The following is a 26,775-nucleotide window of genomic DNA, read 5'->3' as shown; positions in this document are numbered from 1 at the left end:
GTGGACGGTTTGGTTAACGTCGTTCCGAGCGTGTGTGTGTGTGGATATGGAGATTCTTACGCGACACTAACAAAAAGTGAAGTCAAAAGCAATAATGTACAATATATTCATTTGTTTTGTGTTAAATAAAATTAATTTTCGTTGAAAATATCGAATTTTGCTGAAACGATACACTCTAGTGCTTGTGTTTGCTATTGTAGTGGTTTCCGCTGAAAAGTGAGTTATAAAAAATGTGCTTATTGAAGAATTCATCTTGTGTAAAATTTTGAAATTCAAAGTGAAATTAACTGGAAGAAGAACAACTACACGGCGAAGACTGCCAGTCTTTTATAATACTACCAAAAGATTCATAAACACCCCATGAACCCAATAGAAATCAAACATCGGCAAGCGTGAACGAAAATTCGAACGCTCGACGTTTTGGCAGCGGCAAGGCGCAAAGTTTGTTAGAGGTGCCTAAACGATCCGTTTTTCCTAGAAACATAAAATTCCATCTAAAATTTTTGTATCCATATATAACTCCCTCACTGTGTTACCTTCTATATCGACACCTACATACGTTTACAACTAGTTGTTAATGAAACATCTTCCCCCACAAAAACTTACCAGCTCACTCTCCGACGCTTCAGTGTCGTCCGCTCACTTGCTTTCCTTCTTCACCGCCCACCGAAACTTCGCTCGTTTTCGCCATCGCCATCACCATGGCACAAGTGCAAATTCATTCATTTCATTGACAAATGAAAGCAGCACAAACAACAACACTCACGTAAAAGAGCTAAATTATATTCAGCAACATTTTAAGCAAATATGCGGTGTACATGAGTGGAGCAACAACAATGCAAAAACAAAAAAGTTCAAAGCAATAAAACGATTAAATAAGAAACATGGGAATAAAAATAAAATAAAACTAAAGAGACAACAAAATGTATAATAATAACGCGACGATCGAGAAAGCGTAACAAAAATAGCTGAGAAAAAATCAAAATTGCGAAAGCAAAAACACTACAAAGGCATGCGAGAAAGCGAACATGCATGTGTATATATTATACTCATATTTATATAGGAATTAGTTAATGATACACACACATACATACAAGTATACATATTATTTCTCTACATAATACTCTATATAATAAAGAAAACTAATTGAAAATTGCGCGGGAGCAATGAAAACGGTTTTACCGACAAGGGTGCCACATAGTGGTAATGAAAAACGGAAATAGTCGATCTAGAGGCTGCAGCAAAGCGCACATAAGATAGCGACAAAAATTTTACATGTAGTTGCCCACTTGCGCCACAAACCTCACATTTACAGCCAACAGGGGGACTATGACAGTAAGGCTAGGAGGCTAGGACCGCTAGAGTTCCCCAACAACGACCCCCAACACTAACACACTCACATGTGAATTTATGCTTTAATAGTTAGAACATTTTTACAACAATAGTCGTCATTAATTTGTACGTCCGCCATGTGCCCTGTTTGAGTGTGGACCACGCTTGGTTAACAAGTCACCACAGCTGTCACTGCGGACGCGATCCGGTTCGCAATCCCTCAGCACACTGATTACGATGCGCCGCGCTGATCAACATAGAGATGGCGGTTCAGTCAGCCTCAACCCGACTTAACCACATAAACTAGAGTGCATGCGGTCACATAAGTCTACATATTTATATGCTTTTCTGCATACGTACATATGTAGAAACAATACTCGTATATAAAATATTCAGAGTTGTGCGATTTAAGCGATTTAGCGATTCACTGTTGATCCTATGCTGAATAGTTAACTGATCGTGTAGATCGTAAAAGCAAACATGAAATTATACACGTCCAAATCTATGTATGCATGTATGTATGCGTATATTAGAGTGTGTGTATATTCATAGCGAAATTGAAAGCGCAAAAATTGCCCATTCAGTTCATTCAGCATTCAACTGCCGCGAATACAGAGAGCGCGACAGCGGATGAGGACGATCAACACAATTAACAACACGATCATCAGTTTGCAAACCCAACTACGCGCTCATACATACACACACACACATAGCCAAAATGTACGAGTGTGTGTGCGTAGTCAGCATGCGGCATACACATGCTCACATTAAGATCACTCAAGCACATACACACTCACGCATAAAAATCCAAATATATAATCTTTTTTCAACATATGCATACATACATATAAACATACAGACATACAAACGTACATAAATTCATGGATAGATAGAACTGATGGTGTGCTGGTCCAACTATCGACCCGATATGTCGACTTTTATTGCTGTCAGTTGGTAAGTTCGACTACACATACGCCCCATACACACACGCCATACTTACATACATATGTACGGCTGTTTAGACGCTCATCCGGCCCCATCCGTTCGCCTAATTACATATGTACATGTGCACCATGAATGTAGGCTTGTGTGTGCATATGCCATATACAACACACATGTATGTACATACATATACTCGAATCCGAGCACCAGCCGATCGACCGTATAATGGCTTGTCGGTTGATCATTCGGTTCTTGCTGCCACAGCAAAAATTTGAGAATGAAAAATTTGTTCAACTAACAAAAACGAAAAAATAAAAACTAAAATGAAAATCAAAAAAGATACTCGAAAAATGAAGAAAAACGTAGAACTGAAGAAGAGGCAGAAACAAAAGGTATTGAGCAGCAGCAGCGGAAAAATGAATAGAAGCAAAACTTCTCAGATATTTGCATTTATTTATGATTGTATGATTGTATGTATGGACGGAGGCGAATTGGATATGTACTTCCAGCGAATTGGTCATGGTTGTTTACATATAACCACGCATTGAAATCTACATCCTATGGATTTCAATGTAAACAGGTATAGCGTACAGAGGTACCTCGTCTCGGCCCGATCAACACTACACGAAGTACTTTCATTTCATTTTCATAAAATGGTAAAGTTTTTGCTGCTGACTATCGGCGTGATCGTTCGATGGCACCGGCATTCATTAAATTTCATTCATTTTGAAATGAATTCGCCGCAAGTGGGCGAACGCCAACATACCGACGTAAGCAGCAGTCACACTAACAAAAAAGACCGGTAGTAGGCAAAGAGCGACAATCACAATTGGATTTAACGCTGAACGAGTCAGTAACTGAAAGTGAGAAGTCGCTCACTCATATGCACTATATATGGTCAATGGAGGCTATTACTCAAGATTTTTACTCATGATCCGCGAGCTGACTCAGATTTGCTCGAACTAAAAGTCTTGCCAATTCGCTGAAAAAAACATCAAAGAGAATCGGTTTTTGAGTTCATTCACTCAAACTACGCAATTGACTCAAAGCAATACTCACCGCTCTCAGTCTTGTTATGCTCCAGCTCCTATATGTATGCATTATCGCTCTTCGCCCACTGTGTCCGTATACGCGGTTTAATATGTGGTGTTCGTACGTGTCGGACTGCTTTGTTGGTGATGGATAGATGGCATGTGAGCATTAGCAGCGAGAAGGCAAAAATTTTGTCGGTTGGCGGCTCGTCGCGCACATTAGCGTAGTTCATTTCGCTTAAAAAAGTTTGTGAGTTAAAAACTCGTCAAACGTAGCGCTCGTCGTGCGATCAGACTATAAGCGTGTGGAACGGATCAAACGGTGCGGATATTTTCAATACCAATTCTTTCCTATATATTTTTCGAGTACGTTCCGAACGTTAATAAGGCATTACTCATTTAAAACAAAATCGAAACAGATTTCCAAAAAAAAAAAATAAAAATTAACAAGTTGCGTTACGAAAATATTTAAAATATTCAAACGGACTGTGTGATGTGTTGACGAAGGTGCAGTGCAAATATACGAAAATCACAAAATCTGCGAGCGGTTACTTAAGTAACAGTAAAGTGCGTTCAAAAATCGCAGAAAATTTGTTTTTATATTCTATATACATATATATTATGCAGTCAAGTGTGCGCTTTTTAACAAAATAAAAGTTTCCTGAAAAATACGCTCGAATTCGTTGGGCAGTGGGTTGGAAAGCATGTGAGAGTTCTAATATTGCGGAATACCAAATATTCTCTTGATTCACCAATAATCATGTGAAAAACGAAAAATCCACGATTTTTCTAATCTGTGTTTCTGTAGGTATATTTTTAGATACTTCCTCAGCTGGCAAAAGCCAAAGTTGAAGTAATTATCGAAGCTTAATGGCTGCGGAGTGGATGAAAAGTGAAAACAAAACACACAAATTCACGCAAAAGAGAAACATAAAGAATTAAAAAAAAATTTTGCCGATTTAAACGAAATTTTCATAATGTTACATACGTACATACATGCACATCCGAAAAACGTACGTCGCGAGTTTTTATGTGAAATTGCAAATATAAATAAAATTGAGCACGTACATATTTCAAAAATCCGTTATCAGCAATAAGTTTTTGCACAACAAATAATTTATGAAAACAGTGTCAAAGCATTATTGACACCAGAAATCAAAAAATAAAAAATGCGTATGTGCCTGAAAGAATATTAAGTACATGCATAAATACATCGTTTTCCAATTTTACTTTTTGATACAATTTTCATCGGCTGCGAAGAAAAAGTGCAAAATATTTTCATAGAAAAGTCCCACTGATTCGAAAAAGTTCATAAAATAGGGATAGTGGTGGAATATTTTCCTCCAGAAGTTCGAAAAGTGTTTTCGTTTCTACAATTTATCGCAAGAATTTTTTTGATTGTCTCACACACCAACTACAACAACTATAACAACTTGTGAATGTGCATTTGCAGAACAACGCCTGGATTGCTTTTAACATTTAATGTAAGTTTGCAATCGAAAATTCGTAAATAACAATAATATTAACCAATGAAGGAGCCAGAAATTTAAGTATTCTTAGGCATAACCGTCGCATCGCTTCAAACGAGATAGATAGTATATATAGTCTGTTACAATCAAAACTAATTTTACAATTAAAATCCTCTTTTCATTTTTTCATTATTTTTAATCTATTTTAGAAAATATTCAAAGCATAATCAACGAGATACAGAAAAACCTAAGTTTTTACGAATATTTGCTATGAACGGCGGAGGCCAATCAAAAATTATAATTCCATAATATACTATTATTAGCGTTTTGTGATCGGAAACTCTTCAGTACTCACAAATTAGAAGCATTACTTGTGTAAAACAAAACTTTGTATTTAGATTTTTGTATCTGAAACAAATTTTCTTTGCAGACACATTGTGATCCCACCGGTACTAAAGTCCTTGACTCTACTGGTCCCACTCTGCACCAACCCTGTCCTTCTCATAAAGTTTATGAGCGAGAAAAGTTTTATTTGAGCAACCTTTAAGACATCGTCTTACAAGTCGAAATTTTCCATTTAATTCTAAACGCTTTTACACTCAAGCATTGTTTCACTCCAAATCATAAACATTTATTCGAACAAAATCAGTAAATTGTATGCCATTCATTTGTAACGCCCGGCTCACATCCGGTGTTGCCATGCGCAGCTAACTAATAATTTGTTGCCTACATGCTCTTATGTTTGTTTGTTTGTATGAGACAAGCCTATGCATACTTGTTTGTGCGACGATCGCCATAATCGTTTGTGCTCCTCTCCACAAAGCACACACGACACGATCCACTAATCTTTTGACCTCGACTACGGCCGCGTCGCGCCTCCTCTCACATCTCACAACATCTCTCAACACTTCAACGCGCTCCAAAGTGCATATGTAGGGTATGCGTAGGTATGTATGTCAGCGTATTTGTTTGTGATCGCTGATTATATGTGTGCTTCATTACTGCCACGATCACATTGAACCGTCGCCCGTTGCTGATCGAGTTAACGATGGCGAGCAGGCGTAGAAGCTGGGGGGCGGAAGTGGTCGTTTATAAAAATTCATTCATTCATTCGTAAAAACACAGGCGTACACGATAATACACACACGCACATATGTATGTATATAGACATATATATATGTGTATAACATATCAAAATACATATGTATGTATATACGTATGGCATGACAAATATTTCTACATTCATTCATTTTATGCGCGTCTATATGCGAGTTCATACACATGATATATACATACGTACGTTTATTGGCTGTTAACTCGTATCGCAATCGTATTGATTTGTCGCGAACGTTTTGGCATTCGCTTGGCGATATTGAATAAATATTTCGCGTATTTTGAACGCAATCTTAAATAACTGAGTAGTACAGTAAGTTGAAGAAATTTTTTGGATTTTTATAAAGGCTTTCAAATCGTTGTTTGAGTTCTTTGTCTTCTATTTAAAAAAGTGTTTTACAGTTAATGCAGAAAAGCTTCCTTAAAATATTTTCTTTTGGAAAACTTTATAGTATATGTTGGAGAACTCAACTTGCTTATCGCCAATCGCTTTCAAAATTTCAATTTGTCACATTGCTTAAACAATCCCAAAATATAATCTAGTGTCATAACGAAGACATTTCCTATAACAATTGAAGGATTGAGTTGGATATCTAAATTCATGTCTAGAATTTAATGAATCTATATAAGAAAAGCGATTTCGGTTATGTTTGGATGATAAATTCTAGACACTTATTGGTTGGAGGAAAACGAAGAATAATTGTGCTAATGGTCAATTCTGTACAACAAGCCTTAAACAAAATCGAAATCGCTCTTTTTATATAGATACATTAAAAATAAAAAAGACTCCTGGAGAAATAGGCAACTCACGCCTGGAAAACAGCACTCCGATTACCGAATCGCCGATAAATACCCCACATTTTTAGCTGGACATCGCCTTCGGTGTTAAAACAGAAAGCCTAAAATCTGCAATACTTCTAAGAAATAAATAAGGAAGAAGAATATAATAAGTTGAAGTTTGATTAGAAATACGAAAAGACTTTTTCGATTATCATAAATCAATTAAGACATTTTACAGTAACAATATACAAAATTATGCAAAATCCCATTGAAATTTGCTAAGGAATTTTCAAAAATGTCATCCGCAGAACCTTGCCTTTGCATAAATAAGTGTGCACAAACCCGCAAATTCACTGAAATCTTAAGATCATTCTTCGTTCATTGACGTCTTTTCAACGAAAGAGACGAGAATTTGTTAATAAAAATAAGTAAGAAGTAAACAAAAATTATTTTCAACTGTTACAACAAAAACAAGTACGACACAACAACAATAACAACAACAAGTGCACGCACATGCCGTGACAAAAACGAAAATACCAACAATAATAAGAAGCAGCAATAAACTTGTGCCGGCTGGGAGGCTAACTGCGGCCGCTGCAGCTTTGGCTGTGTCAGCGCGTCATACAAATTAACAATAACAACAACAACAATGGCACAAACCAAAATATGTATTACTCACTTGCGTAAATGCACGCGCATAAATAGCTGAGGAGCCACCAGCACAGCACAGCCCAGCATAGTACAACACAACATGGTCGTAATTTCTTGCGATGTGCCTTCCTCCACCACCGAACCATCGAAAAGACCAAACGCTTTCGCAAAATTTTCGTAAAAATAGCACGCACACACGTACAAACGCACGCATAGCTGCCGACGTGTGCGCGTTGAGGGAAAATTATTGAAACGTTGCAGTGGCAATACATTCAGCGGCACAACGCTGTTGCAGCAAGCATCGCGATGCAAAGTTAAAAATAACCGAAAATTTTCAGTATCCGCTGGGGCCGACCGAATTGCGCCGGCTGGGGGTGGGGGCGCGCATAAGGTTGCAAGCCGGCAGCCAAACAGCCAAACAGCCAACCAGCCAGCTAACAGGCAAGCTAATAAGCGTCGCGCATAGCAAGGCGGGATGTTGTGGCGTAATTTTCTTCTTATTACCGTTGTTGCTGTTGTTGCCGGTTGCCATCGTTGTGCGCCTAATGTTGTCGATGATGCTACTACAGCAGCTCAGTTGTTATTACTGTTGCGATTTCTTGGCTGATCGCCGACTATGATGACGATCGTCACATTGCAGTGTTTTGCGCTTTGTGTTGTGGTTGTTCTTGTTGTTGCTATTGCCATGGCTGCGTCAGCATTTGTCGCACACTTATTTTCGCAAAAATGAGATTTTATGCCTCAGCGTATTGGCGGTGTTGTTGTTGCTGTTGTTGTCGTTGTTGGGCTTTCGTGTGCTACGAGTGGGACATAAATAACTTGATCTATCTTTAGGCGCTGCAGCGCTACGCTGACGCGTTGGAGGAGGCGTGGTTTGTCTTACTGCCTTGGCAAAGTGGGCAAGCATGAAAACTAAATTCGGAAAGCGAAGAAAGCGAGCAAAGTAAAAGGCGCTGGCATAAAAAACACTCTCGGGACTTGGTAGGCAGTTGCTTGTTGGTCGTGTTTTTTTTTGTTTCAACAAAACATTTCATGTTTTGATATTGTTACTCGGAGGATAGGCATAAATAGCGAGAACAGCATTTAGAATAAGATGAACTATCCGTCTGTCTGTCTGTCTGTCTGTCTGTCTGTCTGTCTGCCCGCTACTGATGCCAGCGACGCAGACTGCTCTGCTATTGTCGTAATTGCTCGAAATCTTTGCACATTATTTCGTGTGTTTCTTCTTGTTGTATTCTGTTTTCCTCGTGCTTTTTGATTTTCTTTTTTTTTTTTTTATTGCGACAGTTATTTCATTTGAATTTTTGTTGTGTTTTGGCTGCTAATATCGCCGCTGCTGTTATTTTTGTTGTCGCTATTGTTGTTGTATAGTTTTCGTCTGCCAGCGTCTGATGATAATAAACGATTGCGGCGATTCAACGTTTCAACTTCATTCAGTAAATCAGCGTTTCTCGCACTTTTTTGAGGCTACACAGACGTTTGCAATTGTTGGCATTGTTGTACGTGTAGATGTTGTTGGCTAACGCATTTTATTCGGCCAACTGTCTCGCTTTTGGTAGCTGCTTTGAATGGCTTATGGTTGGTTAAGCGCACGCTCGTGATGCCTCTTTGTGTGTTATGTGAATTTTTCATTTTTTGTTTTTGTTTGCGCTTCCTTCTCACTTTGACGTCATACCGTTATGCTGGTCAATAAATTTTTTCTTCCTATAAATATGAACCGCAACTATAAGTCTGTGAAATTCTAAATTTCAGTGCAAGTAAATGGTTGATAGATAAGGAACAATTGAAGTGTAGAGCTCAAAATAATAACGGGAAACACTCCACTTTTTCTGTTGCCGAGTATTATGCCCATTATATTTGTTTTGAATAGCGGAAATAACTTCGTAAGAGACTTTTTGTTAACGAAACACGTGTACATGTATTAGAAATGTATGTATATGATCTGCTTGGGACAAATGAAGCCGGCTTGATAAGATCGTTAAAAAATTTACGATTTACAATCCGAACTAAACCCGTTTTCAGCAAGTAATCTAACATATAATCACAGTGCAGTCATAACACAGTGAAGAAGATAAGACATATCTACAATTCCATTTTTGAGCATTATATACCAACGGCAGTGCGATATCTTTCTTTAAGCAATGTTAAAATTGGGAATTCCACTTCATGGATTTCCTAGCAAAACATTTGCCTACTCAAGGAATTAACCAATAAACCACTCATGGACATTGTTTTATATTTTTTTGTAGATTAAGTCTACAATGAGCTATAACGCTTGAAAAAAAGCCAACAAATAAAAAATATAAAAAAAGTAGGAGGTACTCGGCAATATTTTCAATAAAGTGAAAAATTGCGACACATTGTTTTATAAACAAAAAACTGGGACAAATTTGTATTTGCCTAATCTCGAGCCCGCTGGCATACAAGAATCATGATGATGGGAGCAAAGGAAGAATTTCCTTTTAGAAAAGTCTTTTCGTATTTCTAATAAAAGTTTAACTCATTTTTTTTTTTTTTATATTTATATTTATGTATGCACCATTTCGGCCGACCACTTTTGCCATTTTTCCGCTAGAGAGCAAAAATTACAAAATATAGCGAACCTTTTTTCAACTCCCCCGATTTTAATTTTTTGGTTAAATGCAGCTATATAAAATGCAACACTATATGATATGACACAATGTGATTGGTAGCACTGGAGATATACGACTGCAACGACATCTATTGACAAAATACGAAAAGACTTTTTCGACTAACCAATATATTCCAAATATTCACAAATCACTCTCAAACTTTTTACCATAGCGCTACGTTGTAGGTTATGATGAACGACAAGAACAATTTACACACACTCACACGTGCACAGCCGTTAAGCGGGGCAATTGCAGCAAAAAGCATTAAGTAATAAAAACTTTGCGTAGGCAGAATTTATTGCACAATGCAAATAAATTGGACAAATAGTTTGCAAATACAAACAATAACAACAACAACAAAACGGTTGCAGTGAATAAATAAGATGTAGATAAGTATGTGGGTACATATGTTCTTAGATGCATGACCTTAAAGTTATTATCGCACGAAATACACGAGCACACATGTGTGTGCACAACTACATGCCTACATATATGCATATAAATGTACATACACATGCTCACACATTCGAACGCAATAAGTGCTTCTGTCACAGAGGAGAAATTCAAAGAAATGCGCTTACTTGCACTGGCGGTTTTATATGGCAAAGCGCCTATGTACTATATACTATATAACATATATACATATATGTAAGTATATATAATTAATATATACGCTGTGTGGACACAGTGAATACGTTGACGCAACAAACCCCACCGCAAATGTGGCAGTGTGTGTGTGTTTGTGGGCCACAATTTAATTTGACGTGGCAAAGCCAAGATAAAATTATCAAAATTTCATGATTATTTTGGGCTCTTTTCGCTGTCTGCCCACATGCAATGCCTGACCGCCACTCACTTGCCTCACGAGCACTTTTCCGCGGTTTCCTCTCTTTTGTTTTTTATTATTGTCTTTTGCTGTGCACAAATCAGCTGTTCGACTGCTGCAAGCGTTTGTTCGAGTTGGTTTTAAAGAAAAATAAAAATATTTTATGTTATTTTGAAAAATAATTACGAAATAGTAGATTTTAGAGGGAAAATATATTATATAAGCATGTACAATATATAGGAAATTCGATTGATATATTCTACAATCTCTGATAAATAGAAAGGTTTACGTAATTGCTGCTGTCGAGGAGACAGCGATTTAGGAACCTTCCAAAAAAATAAAAAAAAAAATTAAGTCCGGGGAAGTTGAAAAAAAGTAACAGCTATTCAGAAATGAGTGAAAATAATGAAGAAATTTGCTATATTTTGAAATTTTGATTAAAAATACGAAAAGACTTTTTCGACTAACTAATATAATACAAAAACTATAAGGGTCTTCGGCCAAATACTCAGCCTCATCTGCTTTTTAAGACCTAATGTATGTATTTATCTGTGGTACTTCCGAAATTTCGTCAATCTCATTATTTATTGGTATTAGTTGGTATTTGTCCTCTTTGCCGCTATAAATTATGATGGCGAGAATTGCAGCCAACTTTATTAAATCTGAAAGTCGCAATAGCTATAGCCTTAAGTGTTACAAAAGCAAATGAAAGCGCACATATACACACCGCCCAACATATGCACATACCCCTATGGAGTTGCAGTTGGAGTTGTTGGTGTTATTTGTGTGCATTTGGTGTGTTGAAGGTTTAGAAAATAAGCCACCGCATACGCACTGTTGCTGGTGGCAAAAACTGCCCAACGATCGACACATGCACACCTCCATGCATACATACATACATATGTACATATGTACGTACATTTGGACAAACGAGCACATGGATTTCCATTTGTTTGTTTGCTTGCTTGTATGTAGCGCTGGCAAACCGACAGTCATGCACTCAACCGATCCCACAAACGATCAACAATCAGACAGCCAGTGAACTAAGCAGTCAAGAAAAATACGCTGAGGTAAAGAACACCATCAACAACAACAACAACAACACTAACAATAATATCAAAATGAAAGAAAAATATTGTACAATCCTATCAACTATAAACCGGTTTGGCCACTCCACACTTACCTACATTCACATATACCCACACACACACGCAAACATCCATTCATACATACATTCATACTTGAATACAAAGGTGTTTATGCACATACCCAGCTGGAAGTAGCAACCATAGGTCAACGGCAATTCCAACAGATCAGCTGATTCTTGTTGATCTCTTATTGACAAGCCAAACTAAAGCTTTTGCTTGGCCAAGTTAAATTATATAACCGATAACACTTCAATTGGTGTTGAGTTTTTCCGCCAAGTTTGAACAAAAGAAAGCATTGGCATTTAGTATAAAAAATTTAACTTTGAGCACTGTTAGAGATGAAATTTTAAGGCAATTGTCCTGTGAACAACATAAAATCTACTTTTGAGACCTTGCTCTCAACTCTCAATAAGTCGATTTATATCCATTATGTATCAAAATGCGAGCATATTGATTTACCTTTAATATTGGGTGGTCGAAAAGGTCTTTTCGTATTTTGGCGTTAGATGTCGTTGTAGTCGTATATCTTCAGTGCTACCAGTCACATATGTACATATGTATTTCGAAGCAGTGACCTTCGAATGGCATTTCCAACTGGGTTCATGCATTACATGGCCATATAGCTCTATACATACATATGGACAAACACTATTCCAATAGATATACAGCTGCAAGCAACCTAATTGTCCATGCAGCTTGTACGAATCTGACTACAGGCATACACACATATACATAACTACAAACATATGTACCTACTTGCATGTTGGCAGTAAGTAAGACAACGAGCATAAGAAGTTAGAACCTCGAATGTTCAAGAAGAAAAAGTAAGAATTTCGAAAATTGAAATAAAATTAAAATTAAATTTAAAAATAGTTCATAAATAAATGAAATATTTTTTTTAAGTATCGTCAGTAGCTCTATACCATGCCTAGCGTGCCATTAATAAATTAAAATAAATAAAAAAATTTATTATTATGAATTTATTTAAATATCTCTATTAACGAGGCTTGCGTTCGATTCAACTTATTATTATTTGTACATGTATTTGAAATAGCTGCCTTTGATAATATTTTCCTTTCCGATTTCTTTAATGATATAAGCTATTTGTATAGAGAAGCATGTCCTTCCTCATTTTAGTTTTCGAGCAAGACGGAAGTAGAAGTCGAACCATAGCACATAGAGGTATGCAATGTTATGCAAAAAATATTAGTATTTTAAATGTGAATTTCAAGCAATTCAATAGCGCAATACGGTTCACCCTAATGTTGGGCAGATTATATTGTGCTCGTACTATCGCGTCGCCATATAGTATTTGTAGCACAATCGATTAACAATGAGAAGGCGTCATTTCATGCATGTGACCGTATTTTGTGGTGTGTAGTCTTAGGTGATTTTAGCCGAAAAATAAAAATAAAAATGAAAATTTTACGAAACGAATAAAAATGCATACACATTTGGAAGTGTGACGTTAAGTAGCCTACAAGTTATGGGCGTGATAAAAGCTGTGTATTAAAATCAAATAAAAACTTAAATTGATTGTCGGGCATATAAAGTCATAAGGCGCATAATATAAACTATATTTGAGTTACATTATAATAAATTACATGAAATTAAAAAATATGTATAAAATTAAAAATTAAAACTTGAATAAGGAAGATATAATTATATCTGGAGTTGAGGGAACTCAAAATCCTGAAAATAGTTAAAGTTAGGCACATAAGAGGTTACAAACCTATGCAAAGGTTTCAGAAAATCGATTTTTTGTTTATTGTCTACAACAAATTCTAGAATATGTTCCTAAATTTTCTAATTGCTCTGAGTAATAAATTTGGAGCTACAGCCTTGAGAAGTTATGGGTGGGCTCGGGGCTAGCTGGGCTACTACTCAACCCATAGCACTCAACCGATCTTCACGAAATTTTTAACAGTTCTTTGAGATGCAATTCTTAAAGACTTGGATGCAGGATTTTTTTCGATTACAACTTTTTGAAAAAAAAAATATCACTGAAATTTTAATTTTTTTCAAAAAAATGTCTGCCAAATTGAATTTTCAGGTTTTTTGCCTTCGTCTAAGTTCTAAGTTAAGGTTTAAACTAAAACACGTAGCAACGATGATCATGTAAGGAGTCATCATACCAACGCCGACGCATCTTTTTTCCGAGGGGTCACCGGAAGTGGCATCGCAATGACCAAGTTTAAAATATTTTTCCAAAAATTTCAGAATTTCTTTGTTAATATGTAGTGTACATTGTAACAATAAAAAATTCGAATAAAATATTTCATTATTTTATATGAGAAAAAAATGGTTGAAAAAAAAACTGTCTTTAACCCGAGGGAACCCATGTAAATTTATTATTAATAATATCCGCATATTCGCTTTACAGAAACTTGATTTTATGCTTAAGCAGCCTTTTCTTGACTTCTTCACGTAAATTTATAAATATGTGCAAAATATATGTATACCAAGCCGACAAAATTCATGCATATGTATTTACTACCATAAATCGCCGAATGTTTGTTAATTGTGATACTGCTAATAATTTATATTTTGCAGCGAATCATTTGAATATCCATTTTTTCATACTGTGAGCAGCCACAAATAAAGTTCGATACTGCATAGCTTATACCATATATATTAAATATGTATATACTTACAGCTATCCATACCTAATCAGCTTTGCTATATAAAACTCGGAATTTTTTATTTGGTCAGTGAGCGAGCAAATTTATGGCCAACTCCATGTGTGGGTTTAAGGATTTCCGTTCCAATTTTTGGCTGCAAACTTTTTTGGAATGCAATAGGCACGTAGCTATATAAATTTGATGTGCCAAACACAAAAACCGCTTAGGACAAATAATCAAAAAGTATAATCGTACAGCACGGTGCACACCTTATTCTTTGGGGCAAAGGAAAAAATTCAACTGAAATTTGAAATCCACTTTAACAAACGATTATTTAAGACTTACGTGACCTTTGTTCGCAATGTCAAATTGATTCTTATTAATTTATGCAACGAGACGTGCGTAGGAATACACACTTATGAAGCGGTGTGTGTGTGTGTTCACATACATTTTCAAAATAACTCCTAAAAGCGGTTCAAAAGGGAATGCTATATTCTAAATTTAGGCTCTAAATTTCGTGTTATATATACATATATATATTTACATTTATATGTATATATACACACTTATAATGCCAATCAGTGTTAATAAACTCACAGAAATAGAAGCCTCACCACCGTGCCACGTTGAAAGCGGAAAATTTGCGAAGGCGGCCTAAAAAGGATGAAATAGCTTTTCACAACACACTCACCGGCACACACAGTCACATATTATGTATACGTACGTACTGTCGGTGCTGTAATGGAAATGTTTGTCTAAAAATAGCAGCAGCCAAAAGTTGAAAAGTTCAAACATAAATATCTACCATAATTTGGTATGGCTGCGCCACCGCGACCTTAAAAAGAAGAGGTAACCCAGTTCAACTGAAACTTTATCTGCGCAGTTACAGCCTGCGATAAGTATTTAAGCAGCAACTCACCGCGTTACAATGAGCCCACTTTGTTGAGGTACATATATTTATAAAGAATTTGCTGCGCGAAATTGAGTTCTGGCTCCGTTTTTCGCACACAGAAGGTTCTCTTAACAACATAATGTTGCAGACGTCGCTTGCGAATGTCAACTTACTGACACACATACATACATACAAAGTGTTTGAGGTTTATATGGCATAATCGAGAGTGTGCGTGCAACCCCTAACGTGTGAATTCGAAACAAACGCTTGATGAGACAAGATAAAAATGAAGTCTGCTCGAATATAAAGAATTCCTTAGCATACACGTAGGCGTCTGCGCGTGTTTGCGCATACAATGCGTACTTATAAACACATCCTGCGAGATACATACAAAGCTGGTGGAAACATATTTATAAACGTGTTTTCGTTTGAGTCATATTGTTGGCGGTTTTATAATGTATGTGGTTGTGGGTGTGTGTGTGCGAACGTGCGTGATTGACTAACTACTAAATCAGCAAGCGTCCACACCACCGCCACACTCATACACACCCATTAATGCAGGCATGATGGGCCTACTAATGAAGAGAGTTGGCGTTCTTGGTGCTCACAGATATTTTTCTGAGCTGTAAAAGCATAATTTTTATCCTTTATTGTAAGAACTTGTATATAGTTGTAAAGTTTTAAGCTATTTTTGGTCACTTTTTTTTTGGTTGAGTTTGAGTTTTTATATCTATAAAATTTTTTTGGAATTTTGATTTTTTTTTAAACTTTGTTTGCTCACCTTAATGCTGAAGTTCACTGTTACTTGCAGTTACTTGAATATTTTCACGCCTACACTCTTTCTTAAGTCTCTTTGACATGAAGCTATCACAAATACATGTTTATGTTTGTTGAAGATTTTTGTTGTATTTTTTTTAAGGGAAAGTCTATGAATATGTACTTGAATATTTTATACTACATATGTATATTCAGTTTTATGTATGTGTGCGTTGCAAAGTACGTGCTAAATGAGTATCCGCCAAGGAAGCGGCCGTTGAAGGGTATGTCCTTAGGCACATGTCTCTACTGAGTCGGCCACCGCACTGCATTTTTCTAAATACACATTTTTGTATTATTCTGCTTACTTTCAAGACCTCGAAATGTATGTAAATAATTTCAAAATAAATTCACAAATGTGAAATTTTGCTCAAAATCCGGTAATAAGCGGGAAATCACACATCTGAACAGAGCACAAAATCCTACTACGATTTTTTATACTTAAGACAAGCTATGTAGAAGCTTAAGGGAGCACATTTCTCTCATATCAAGGTGAAAATAAACTTTAAATGTATATTTCTATGTATGTAAGTAATAGTATGTATGCACGCGTTATCATAACTTTCAAAGTCTCAATGACCTCATAGTTGGCATAAATTTGGTCAGCGTGCAGCGCAGGAACTACAAACAGCAAAATGCCAACAACGAACAGAAAGTAATATACACACACACACAGCGATATGCGACATACAGCAGCGAGCATAATAACTCCCCAAATATGCTCTATCCACATTTTCACATACACCGACACATATAACCATTGACGTCATCAGTTTCTTCTGTATTCGCAGCTATTTATTTTATTCACCGATACACCCGCACATTCGGGCACAAAGCGGGGATTGACACGAATAAAGCCAAAAGAGAATTATGTCGTATGCTCTAGTCAATGATTTGCCCAAATACAGCTATACAGAGCAGGTCACGCACATCCTTGCACACGCACACACACACACACACGCGCGCGCGTTTATATGTCTTAATGCATGAGTGTATGTATGTATGAGTGCTGGGTTTGGCTGCGCCTTCCAAAAATAAAAGCAACCAACACTTTCACAGCGAATTCTTTCCGCTTTCGGCAAATTCGGTTCATTGGAATGTGTGTGTGGGGGTGTGTATGTAAGTATGGCGTCGCTGACGGCAAACAGCTGCTGGCAACTGCTGAATGAATGAAATTCGTGTGTCGCAGCGCTGAGCATTGTCGGCATCTGCAGCGTTTTGGGGGCGTGTTGTGCAAGGGTGGCTGTGTGCGTGGGCAGTTGTTGCTCAAAAACAAATCTGTATGCACATAGTATATACACAAAATCGATATATATATATACATAATGTGTATATACATATAAACGATTATATCTATAGAATGCCAATTTCGACTGGCATTAGCAGGTACACAGCGCACCACCGCCGTCTATCACTTTCGGCTGTAATCGTGTACGCGTCGTATCTGTATGTGTGTGTTCATAATGAATTTATGACTGCGTGTGCGTAAGAGGCTCCGAAATATCTTCATTTTCACGGCATGTGCGCTTTTTCATTGTAATATTCCCAATCCCCCAACATATATGTATGTAAATATAAACATGTAAAGCTACATACATAACATGCTCAACTAATCGTTTATATACATACATACACCATATTTATATTTATTACAATTCTTTCAACGGCATTCCATTCATTCATCTAAATAATCCAAATACGTACTGGCACATACCTCAATTCCTCAGCAATGCGGCAAGTGGCGTTGGTGTGAAAGACATGAAGCAAGCACTCTAATTAATTACAATTTTCAAAAGTTCGATCGGAAATAGATTCTACATTTTATACAATTTAAAATTAGACGCCGAATATTTGAGTAGCTGCTAGAAGCACATTTTTCAGAGCCTAAACATTTTTCTGCCATCTGAGCTGATTTTCTGGATCCACCTTTTCTTATTAATAAAAAAAAACCGTAAATGCATCAATGTCTTCACCATAACCATAAAGGTGATCATCGCCCTTTGTTAAGGTTTTCTGCTTTTTTCAGAGCTGTGGCTTTCTTTAAACTTGCAGGGAGACATGCTTATAGTAAGTAATCGTCTCCGTTTTGTCGTTGTTGGATCTTTTTCCTGTTGTTGTTTACAAAGCATTCGTAGTGATTGCGTTAAGTCGTACGATCACCACCACAAATGCCAGCGAGTGTTGCAGCTCTGATATCGCTTCGTTGATTACTACTGTTGTGATCCATAGCTTGTAAAGAGCACAGCACAGCTATTTACAAATAAAACACACCAATGTTCTTCGCCCAGTGTAGTTCTTACATACACCTTTCAATACAAAAAAAAAAAAAAAAATGAATGAGCTCCAAGCATGTCTGCGAATATACATATACATATGTACTATATGTATGTACATACATATGTGAAGGTATGTGTAAATGTTTTACATAAGGCATATGTATGTACATATGTATTTGTGTATGCGAACGTTTTGGCTTTGTCACAATCTTCGGTATATGACCAGCAGGAAACGGGTTTGTTCCATCAATTAGTCAATCGTGGCAGCCAGCAGACGCACTCTACCTTATCACGGCATGTTTGTATGTTGCTTTGCAACATACATTGCCGTATGTCGCGGCTGTGTGCTGTCATTCTTAATTTCCTCGCATCCGTAATGTTTCGAGCACATTTTGAACAAGCTGATGACACTGTGCGACTTCTAATAGCCACTTCTAACTCTTAGTCGCCTGCTGTGTTCTTTAATGTGGTGCAAGTGCAGCATCATACACTCAACCACTTAATACTAAGAAAGAAGCCTAAGTATGCAACATGCATGCGTGTGTGTATGTGTATGTAATGAAGGCAGCAGCAGCAGCACTTACGCACAATTGGCATCCGCTGGTGGCAGCTGCCGACCTTGTTTGTTGAAGTTGTTGCCTGGGAGCTGCTTCAATCACAGGTAGATGCGTGGAAGAGTCGGAGCAGCTGGCTCGCCGGAAAGGAGATGAGCACAACTTCAGTTGATGAGCGGAAGATGTTTTGTAAAAGACAAATAAATTCATAAAATCTCATAAATGCATATTTTCAGAAATTCATAGCGGTTAATTAACGTAATGTTTAATATGTAATAAAATGCAAGTACAAAGTCCACGGCAAGCGTTATCGAATACAAACCGATTACATCAATAACGCGAGTTCGGTCAGCGGTTCAACATGCATATGTCTCTATATATTTATGTATGTATGCATGTATGTACATAGGTATGCCTTTAAAAAGTCTGTTAAAAATGTTTTTTTTGTTTTTGTGAAAAGCCTTATTTCGCTTCAAATATCAAAGTCATTCATATATATAACTGTGTGTACATATGTATGCTTTTCGTTTCGTAGGCAATTACAGTTATTCGTTTTTTTTTTTTTGCTTTAAATGTCGCCTGCTGATTATATTTCCGCTCTCGTCTGATAATAGCAACGTCGAAAAAAGTTCAGTGAAATGCGAACGCATGGGTATTTTTTCCGAGCCCATAATCATTTACACCATGCACAAACATACATCTATGTGTGTATGTATGTATAGGCATATATGTATGTATATGTGTTGCCGTATTCAGGCGTGAGTTTATTGGGTTTAATGCTAAGCTAAGCCTGTGACTTTGATATGAACAACCTTAGATGCAATACATACACACATACTACTAATATATATATGTATGTATGTGTTTGCGCTGACTTAAGAGTATTTCGATTTAATTTCAATCCTTTTAGATGATCAGAACCATTGTAATTTTAAATGCATGACCAAACTAAATAAAATGACGGCATTAGTCTTCTCTATAAGGCGAATTTCAATGGTTCTCTAAATCACAATTTCATTTCTTATTGCCTTAACAACTTTTCTAATATTTCTATATTTTCACGAAATTAATTTATAATTTTATAATAAGTTTATTAAAAATTCCACTTATGCTTCGCTTGCCTTTGGATATCGCAGTGATGCCATAATACTATGCTGATTCTGAAGCAACTTGAATAAATCTCACGGTGTTATTCAAAATGAACAAGCACAGAGCAAATCTCACTATGTCAAATTTATAAAAAAAAAAAGCAAGCAAGCGGAATTTTAAGCCAAAACAAATTAATGAAGATGAAAAATTAATTGAAAACGTAACCAACGCCCCCTAATTGACGTCATATCCGGTTTTGCGCGGGAGAAATAGCAACGCAGCAGAGCACAGCAGGCGACCAACAGCATGTGGGTACTCTAATGTGTGCTGCGCTAACGATGCTCAATGGCTGAGATGTACCAAACAACACATGTATGTACGCGCCATGCAAAGTTTGGAAAAGACAGTTCTGAAAGAGATCGTACCACGTTTTCAAAACGTTAGTTTGGAGTTTTCAAAAATTGTAAGTCTTACACCTTCTCAACTATCAGCAAAAAACAGGAACCTTATTACAGTAGCGTCGAATGCTAAGGCACTGTTAAGCGTAAACGAACTTTAAAAGCGACTGTTGCCGTAACATTACAGTATGTCACTCATGTTATGTCGTTTTTAATGTAGCAGAATGTTAAACAAATAATAAGCAAATATAAATAAAAGAAAAATGTTTAAACTTTATGACTCTCCCAGAAATTTTAGGTTAAAAATAATGAAAATCATGGTTGCCTTAATGTCAAAATTTACCTCTCGCACTTATCTGATCTGGCAACTAACATGAGGGAACGACAATAACAGCGTATAATGAAGCACCATTATGATTGCCAAATCGAATGTAGTATAAATCCATATATATTTGTAGAAATACAGAATTTTCTGTACCCAACATTGGCTTTCGTATTTTTAAACATTTCACGTAATTGTGGCTATTTTTCAGTCGTCAATTTTTTAATTTCAAATTTTAAATTATCTTTTTGTGGTTATTTTTGGATACTTTAATGTTCACGAGTGGCGCGCGTGTATGTGTGTGAGTGTGTCAATGTGTTTACATGTGTTGTGCGGCCGTTCTGTTTTCATTATTTCATTAATAAGAAATACAGAAAACAATTTTCGTGTAGCACAACAATAATAATAAAAACTCACAGAAACAAGTTCCAATAGATTTTCATTGAAAGAAATGATTGCAGGCATTTAACGAAAGCTTCATATTTGCCTTCGTTGGGAAACAATTTTACATCGATTAAATTAAATATTTGTTTATGTTTTCTATCTTCGGTTTTTTTTTGTGCTATTTGGCCAAGCGCTGGCTGCCAAACGCCAAAGATTCATTCATTATGTCGACAGGCAATGTGTGGAATCAATAACTAATGCGGTGAAAATGCAAATCACCGAATAGATAAATATGCAAGCGTGCTGGTTGCTGGAATTATACGACAGATACATGCAATTATTGACGCTTCCAGTTACATACGAAATTACAGTTACATACGAAATGCAAGCTTCGACGACCTCAACCCCGAACAGCACGGATTGCAGCGGAATAATTATCTACCTTTACGAAGCAAAATATCTTACTTGGAACTCGCGTTCAAGAAAACACGTACATATATCAGATTTTCTAAATTCTGTTCCTACTTGCCGATTTCGCGCCTATCTGATCAATGCTTTGTGGATTCTGTGTTAAATAGTTTCGAAAAACAGTTTTTGTTTACAGTTAATCACCTTGAACAACGCCACTCTGTTCTTCAGTAGAACGTTGCCTGCTGCAAAGAAAGTTTGATGATGGGGTCAAAATAATATATTTCTTGTATTTTTTGAGTCGTTCAAGCATACTCTTCCTACAAGGCATTTGGGTGTTTTTTTTTTTTTAATATGCATACCTCAATTTGCGGATCTGTGTGTTGTAGTTATAAAAATGTAAACAATAAGACGGAAAAATACTCAAAATTTTTTGGATATCGTTTTGCGAATTCCTCACACCGAGTATTTATAATAATTTTGAAAACAAAGAAATTAATATCGGAATGTGTTAAAATATTTTTGCTTAATGCAAAGTGCTATACCGTAAATAAGAATCTTAATATATGTATAAATAAATTTTAGTACAAAACTAATATACATAGCCATGTAGAGCTACACTAGAGTATACATTTTGACAAGACTCGTATTTAGTATTTTCCACACTTTTATTTACTTACTTACTTACAAAAGTGCAACTAAATAATTTCCGGTTTCTTTTTCTAATTTCAGAAGGCCAATCGTTTCACATTCATCGCACTGCGATTTATAAAAATTTGCGTCGGATCGGAAACTGAGGGTTTGACACGGATAGTATACGGTGATCTGCCCGAAGAGCCGAGCAAAAGAATGAGGGAAACTGATGGTCCACGGCTAGCGTACCGAGGGCATTGAGGTTTCTCAAGCAAAAGTTTGCCACACTACATGGATCGTAGAAATGGCGGCGATATTTTGGCGCCACCTCGGCCCCCAAAGCACTTACCACGTGTACATCGTCCCCGAGCACCCGAGCCAGAGACTATGTTAAACGGATCGCAAACGCAAACGGAGTGGCAACAGCAACAGCAACAACAGCAGCAACAGCAGCGGGAACAGGAACAAAAGCAGAAACAGCGGCAAATGTCGACGACAACGTCGACAGCGACAGCAGCAACGAACACGACGAGCACCGAAGTAGCGCAATGTACAATTAGTAATAACCAGCCAGAGCAACAGCAACAGCAACAGCAACAGCCGCAGCAGCATAATTTTAATAGCAACATTTATTCAAGTCAATATAGTATTACGGGGGCAGATCGAGGTGTTGGTACAAACAGTCGAAATGAAAGTGTTGCCGTTAATGGTGTTACAACATTAATGCAACCAGAGTTCGAGGACTACGAGATTCATCATTTGACGATACTGCCGCAGCGACCGACCACACTGAATCTCAGCCGCAATAGCAGCCACGTCAGCACCACATCCTCTTCGACATCATCATCGTCCATAACTGCGGCGAATACGTTTACACGCCGCAGACAATTGCCGCCTACCCCGGGTGCCGCTGCACGACTACTTGTAAATAACAATACAAACAACAACAACAGCAACAGCAGTATCAGCAGCAATAACAACGCGCGTAGCCAATCGAACAATAACGGTGGCTTAAGTGGTGGTCTCACTGGTTTACTCAGTCATTTCCATAGCACCGAACCAGCTGCTGCTTCCTCAGTCACGCTGGCTCAACCGCGACCCGAGTCCCAGAGGCTCACCAACGAGTACGTCGATACTCCGTTCCGAAACGCTGCACCCAATGCTGGCTTACCGAATCAACTGCAGCTGCAACATGCTTCGCGCGCGCAACATCCGGCGGGACAGCATGATGGTGGCCAAACGACAACGCATCATCTATTGTTGCTGCCACAGCGAGAATTCCGTCAACAACAGCAGCAACAACAACACCTGCAGCACCAGCATCAGCACCAGGTACATTCGAACCGCTTGGCGGCGGGAACAGTGGCTTCGACGACCGTCACGGCGGGCATCGACGGCACAGACGGCTTCTTACATTCGCATCATAATCACAAAACGCCTACGCCCACTCCAGCGACAACAACCTGTCCACATACTGGCAAGGTGATTCCAGTCGCGCCGAATGGGCACGGTAGTAGTAGCAGCGGTTTGGGCAGCTTTACCAGCTCACTGAACGCGCAACAGTCATTTACTCCGGCAATCACCAAACAACCCGCCTCAACGACCAGCCAAACGTCGCACATCGGCAGCAATAATTGCAAATTTGCTAAAAATCTACCCGCATTCGATGACTTGTTAACCATGCACAACATAGCGACGGGCATTTCCACGCCACAGGGTATGATATCCGCTGTACACGGCGCCAGTCCGCTAGGTACACCCATCATACTGGGCAGCAGCGGTGATACATCCTCATTGAATCAGCTGCTTTGCCCACGATGCGGTCATTGCCGTTGTGAACAGTGCCAAAGTCCACCTCATCTGCCGCAAACGTGGCTCTGCAATAAGACCTGCCTGTGCAGTGCCGAATCGGTCATCGATTATGTGTCGTGTCTGTGTTGCGCCAAGGCGTTATTCTACCATTGCGCACGCGACAACGACATGGACTGCGATGATGGCTCCGGCACACCATGCGTTGACAATCCCTGCTCATGCGGACCCTACAAACGTACGCAGCGTTGGGGTTGGCTGGGCGCACTATCGCTCGTACTACCCTGCCTTTGGTTGTATTGGCCGATGCGCGGCTGCGTATCCTTCTGTGAGAAATGTTACGGACGGATTGTGGGCCGTGGTTGCCGCTGTCAACAAACGGACTCGCCAACCAACATTATACCGATATCACAGTTGGGCCTTAACGGAAATGGAAGCAGCGGTACGGCAAGCATTTTAAGCGGTAACAATGGTGGTAGTGATTCATTGAAATCAGCCAATGGACATCATCATCATAACCATCATCACCATCACAATCATCATATGCGAAAAGGCGATCTAACGCCTAAGAAACGACTGCTCGATTCAAATGGCGAATACTAAAACTATAAAGGCTATATATCTACAGCCAAACTGGTATAGAAATTTGTATGCGGAAACGCCATTTAACTAGGGTACTACATGTGTATGAAGTACAGAAGTTGGATCAGAGAAGATTTATAACTGAAGAAGAACCACTGCTGGCGGTGGGTTGTGGCGTGAGGCAGTCATAGAGAATAGAGACTATGTGACCGGGGTAAAAGGGTGGTGGTAGTAGTCTAGTTTATCGAGCAAAAAATCGCCTGATTGTAGAGAAGTGTTAATTGACTGACAATCAAGCAACAGTATTTTAATGTAAAAGAACTTGCATTTATTGTGCGCAATGAGTTCCAATCTCTATCTTTCTGTATTTCTAACTCCTTCTCCCAAATTTAAGCTGACCGCCGGACAGGGTGTAAACCAATCACTGCTGCCACATAGCGCCGAGCCCGCCGCGGCAGTGCCTTAGTGCTAGAAACAGAAGAGTAGAGAAGACAGTAAACAGAAGGGGGAAAAAGCTGCTTACAACAAAAAATGCAGAACGAAATTAACTAAATGAACTATAACGGTCAAAGAAAAAGAAGTTGAAAATAACATTATAGATGGGTAAGAAAGTAAAGAAAATGGGAAATTCATGAATAAACTATATATTTAGAGTAAAAAAAATAATAACCAAAGACTGCAAACAGATAATTATTAATTATTAGAAATGTTAATTAAAAGGGAGTTAAAAAGCGTGCTTTCTAATTTTAACCATTTAATATTTCATTGTGCAAACGCAATTTTAATTTCAGTTTGAATTTTTCAATTTTTTTACCCAACACAGTCGATCGTAAATGTGCCGTGTTTTATCGTAATTTGGTTTCAACGTTTTTCAGTAGAGAAAATGTAATAAATTTCCACTAAAATTCACAAACTATTCACTTGTAAAACTAAACACTTTTAATAAATTATTTTTGTTATAACTTTTTTATTAATTACTTTTACTTTCTTTAACGGTTTATTTGTTCACCATCTAAGTCAGGTCGAGGTGTCAAACATTGACACACTTAATTGAATACTTTATAACATAATTCCATTGTAAAAAGAAAACTAAAAAAGTAAACAAAAATAAAACAATTGTATATAAGAAATCGTAAACCAGGCGCTGGTATTCGTACGGAGTAGCAAAGTGTAAAACTAAGTGAAATAATCGGAAAACGAGAGTATGTGTATGGAAAAGCTTAAAGCTCGAGATAATTTAGAGGATAGGTAAACGAATAGCTAAGGCAAATTAGGGTGCGCTTTTGAAGACGCTGGTCACTGAAACGGTACACAGAGGGCTTAGCTTATGCGACATGCTAAACAAAACTATTTTAATTATTTTTCATTTTTCTTTTCGAAATCGTAGAAGTCTGTTTATAGCAATGTGAGCAATAATATGCAAACCTACCAAACAAATGTTAGTCTGTGTTAGTTAAAACCTTTAGTACTGGATGCGCTCCAAAAGTCCGACAGAATACACTCATATTTCACAATTTAACACTCCTTTTTGTGCAAAAAGATATAAATAAAATTGAAAAGCAGCGAAAGCAATGTAGTCAATATTGAAAATATCCGCAAATGTGCGTTTCGGCCGCTTGCCTTTAGCGTTCTATATAGTATCCACGCTCGCATTATTCCTTTGATTCCTACAGTCGAAATTACAGAAACATGAAACAAAAAGTAAAGTAAAACATTTATGTATAAAATATATATGTACGTACACTAGCAGGCATTTGGTTGTGTGTGTACAGATAAAAAATTGAAAAAAAAATCGTAAAATGTATTTTATATGGCAAACTTTTTGTAGCGTATAAAAAGAAAATCTGAAAAAAATTTTAGCATAAATGTAAAACTATGCTCCTCACAACGAAAAAAGGAAAGCAGCTAAAAAGTAAAGGCAGACATTACAACTGTCATCAAATCAACTAGTTTAGGGCTTGCAGTAACTTGCAAAGGTCAGAGGTGCTGAAAAAGCTTACCAAAATGAGCTGAGTGGTAATCAGCGACTCTGCTTTGCTTTTGTAAGAGTTGCAGTTGAGATCTGG

General features: G+C 37.5%; 1 protein-coding gene across 4 annotated transcripts; it reads left to right on the top strand.

Annotated features, from left to right (window-relative positions):
- On the top strand, positions 1-26,268 carry LOC108967440 (protein sprouty). Of its 4 annotated transcripts, none has more exons than XM_018930845.1 (3): positions 1-216; positions 4,114-4,789; positions 22,418-26,268. In XM_018930845.1, the coding sequence occupies exon 3, from the start codon at positions 22,610-22,612 to the stop codon at positions 24,728-24,730; it is 2,121 nt and encodes a 706-aa protein (XP_018786390.1). In that variant the 5' UTR covers positions 1-216; positions 4,114-4,789; positions 22,418-22,609; the 3' UTR covers positions 24,731-26,268. The 4 variants fall into 4 exon arrangements, with proteins under 4 accessions (XP_018786390.1, XP_018786389.1, XP_018786393.1 ...); XM_018930844.1 differs by having other exon boundaries at positions 1-452; XM_018930848.1 differs by having other exon boundaries at positions 24-76.
- The last annotated feature ends 507 nt before the right edge of the window (positions 26,269-26,775 follow it).

Source organism: Bactrocera latifrons, unplaced genomic scaffold (genome assembly GCF_001853355.1).
Source record: "Bactrocera latifrons isolate USDA-ARS-PBARC rearing strain unplaced genomic scaffold, ASM185335v1 scaffold_188, whole genome shotgun sequence".
NCBI classification, from domain to species: domain Eukaryota; kingdom Metazoa; phylum Arthropoda; class Insecta; order Diptera; family Tephritidae; genus Bactrocera; species Bactrocera latifrons.
The sequence above is the reverse complement of the archived record's forward strand: the minus strand, read 5'-3'. Positions and strand labels throughout refer to the sequence as shown.

What these genes read in the sequence shown, in the direction of transcription:
- LOC108967440 (XM_018930845.1), top strand. Translation starts at nt 22,610, where the DNA reads ATGGATCGTAGAAATGGCGGCGATATTTTGGCGCCACCTCGGCCCCCA.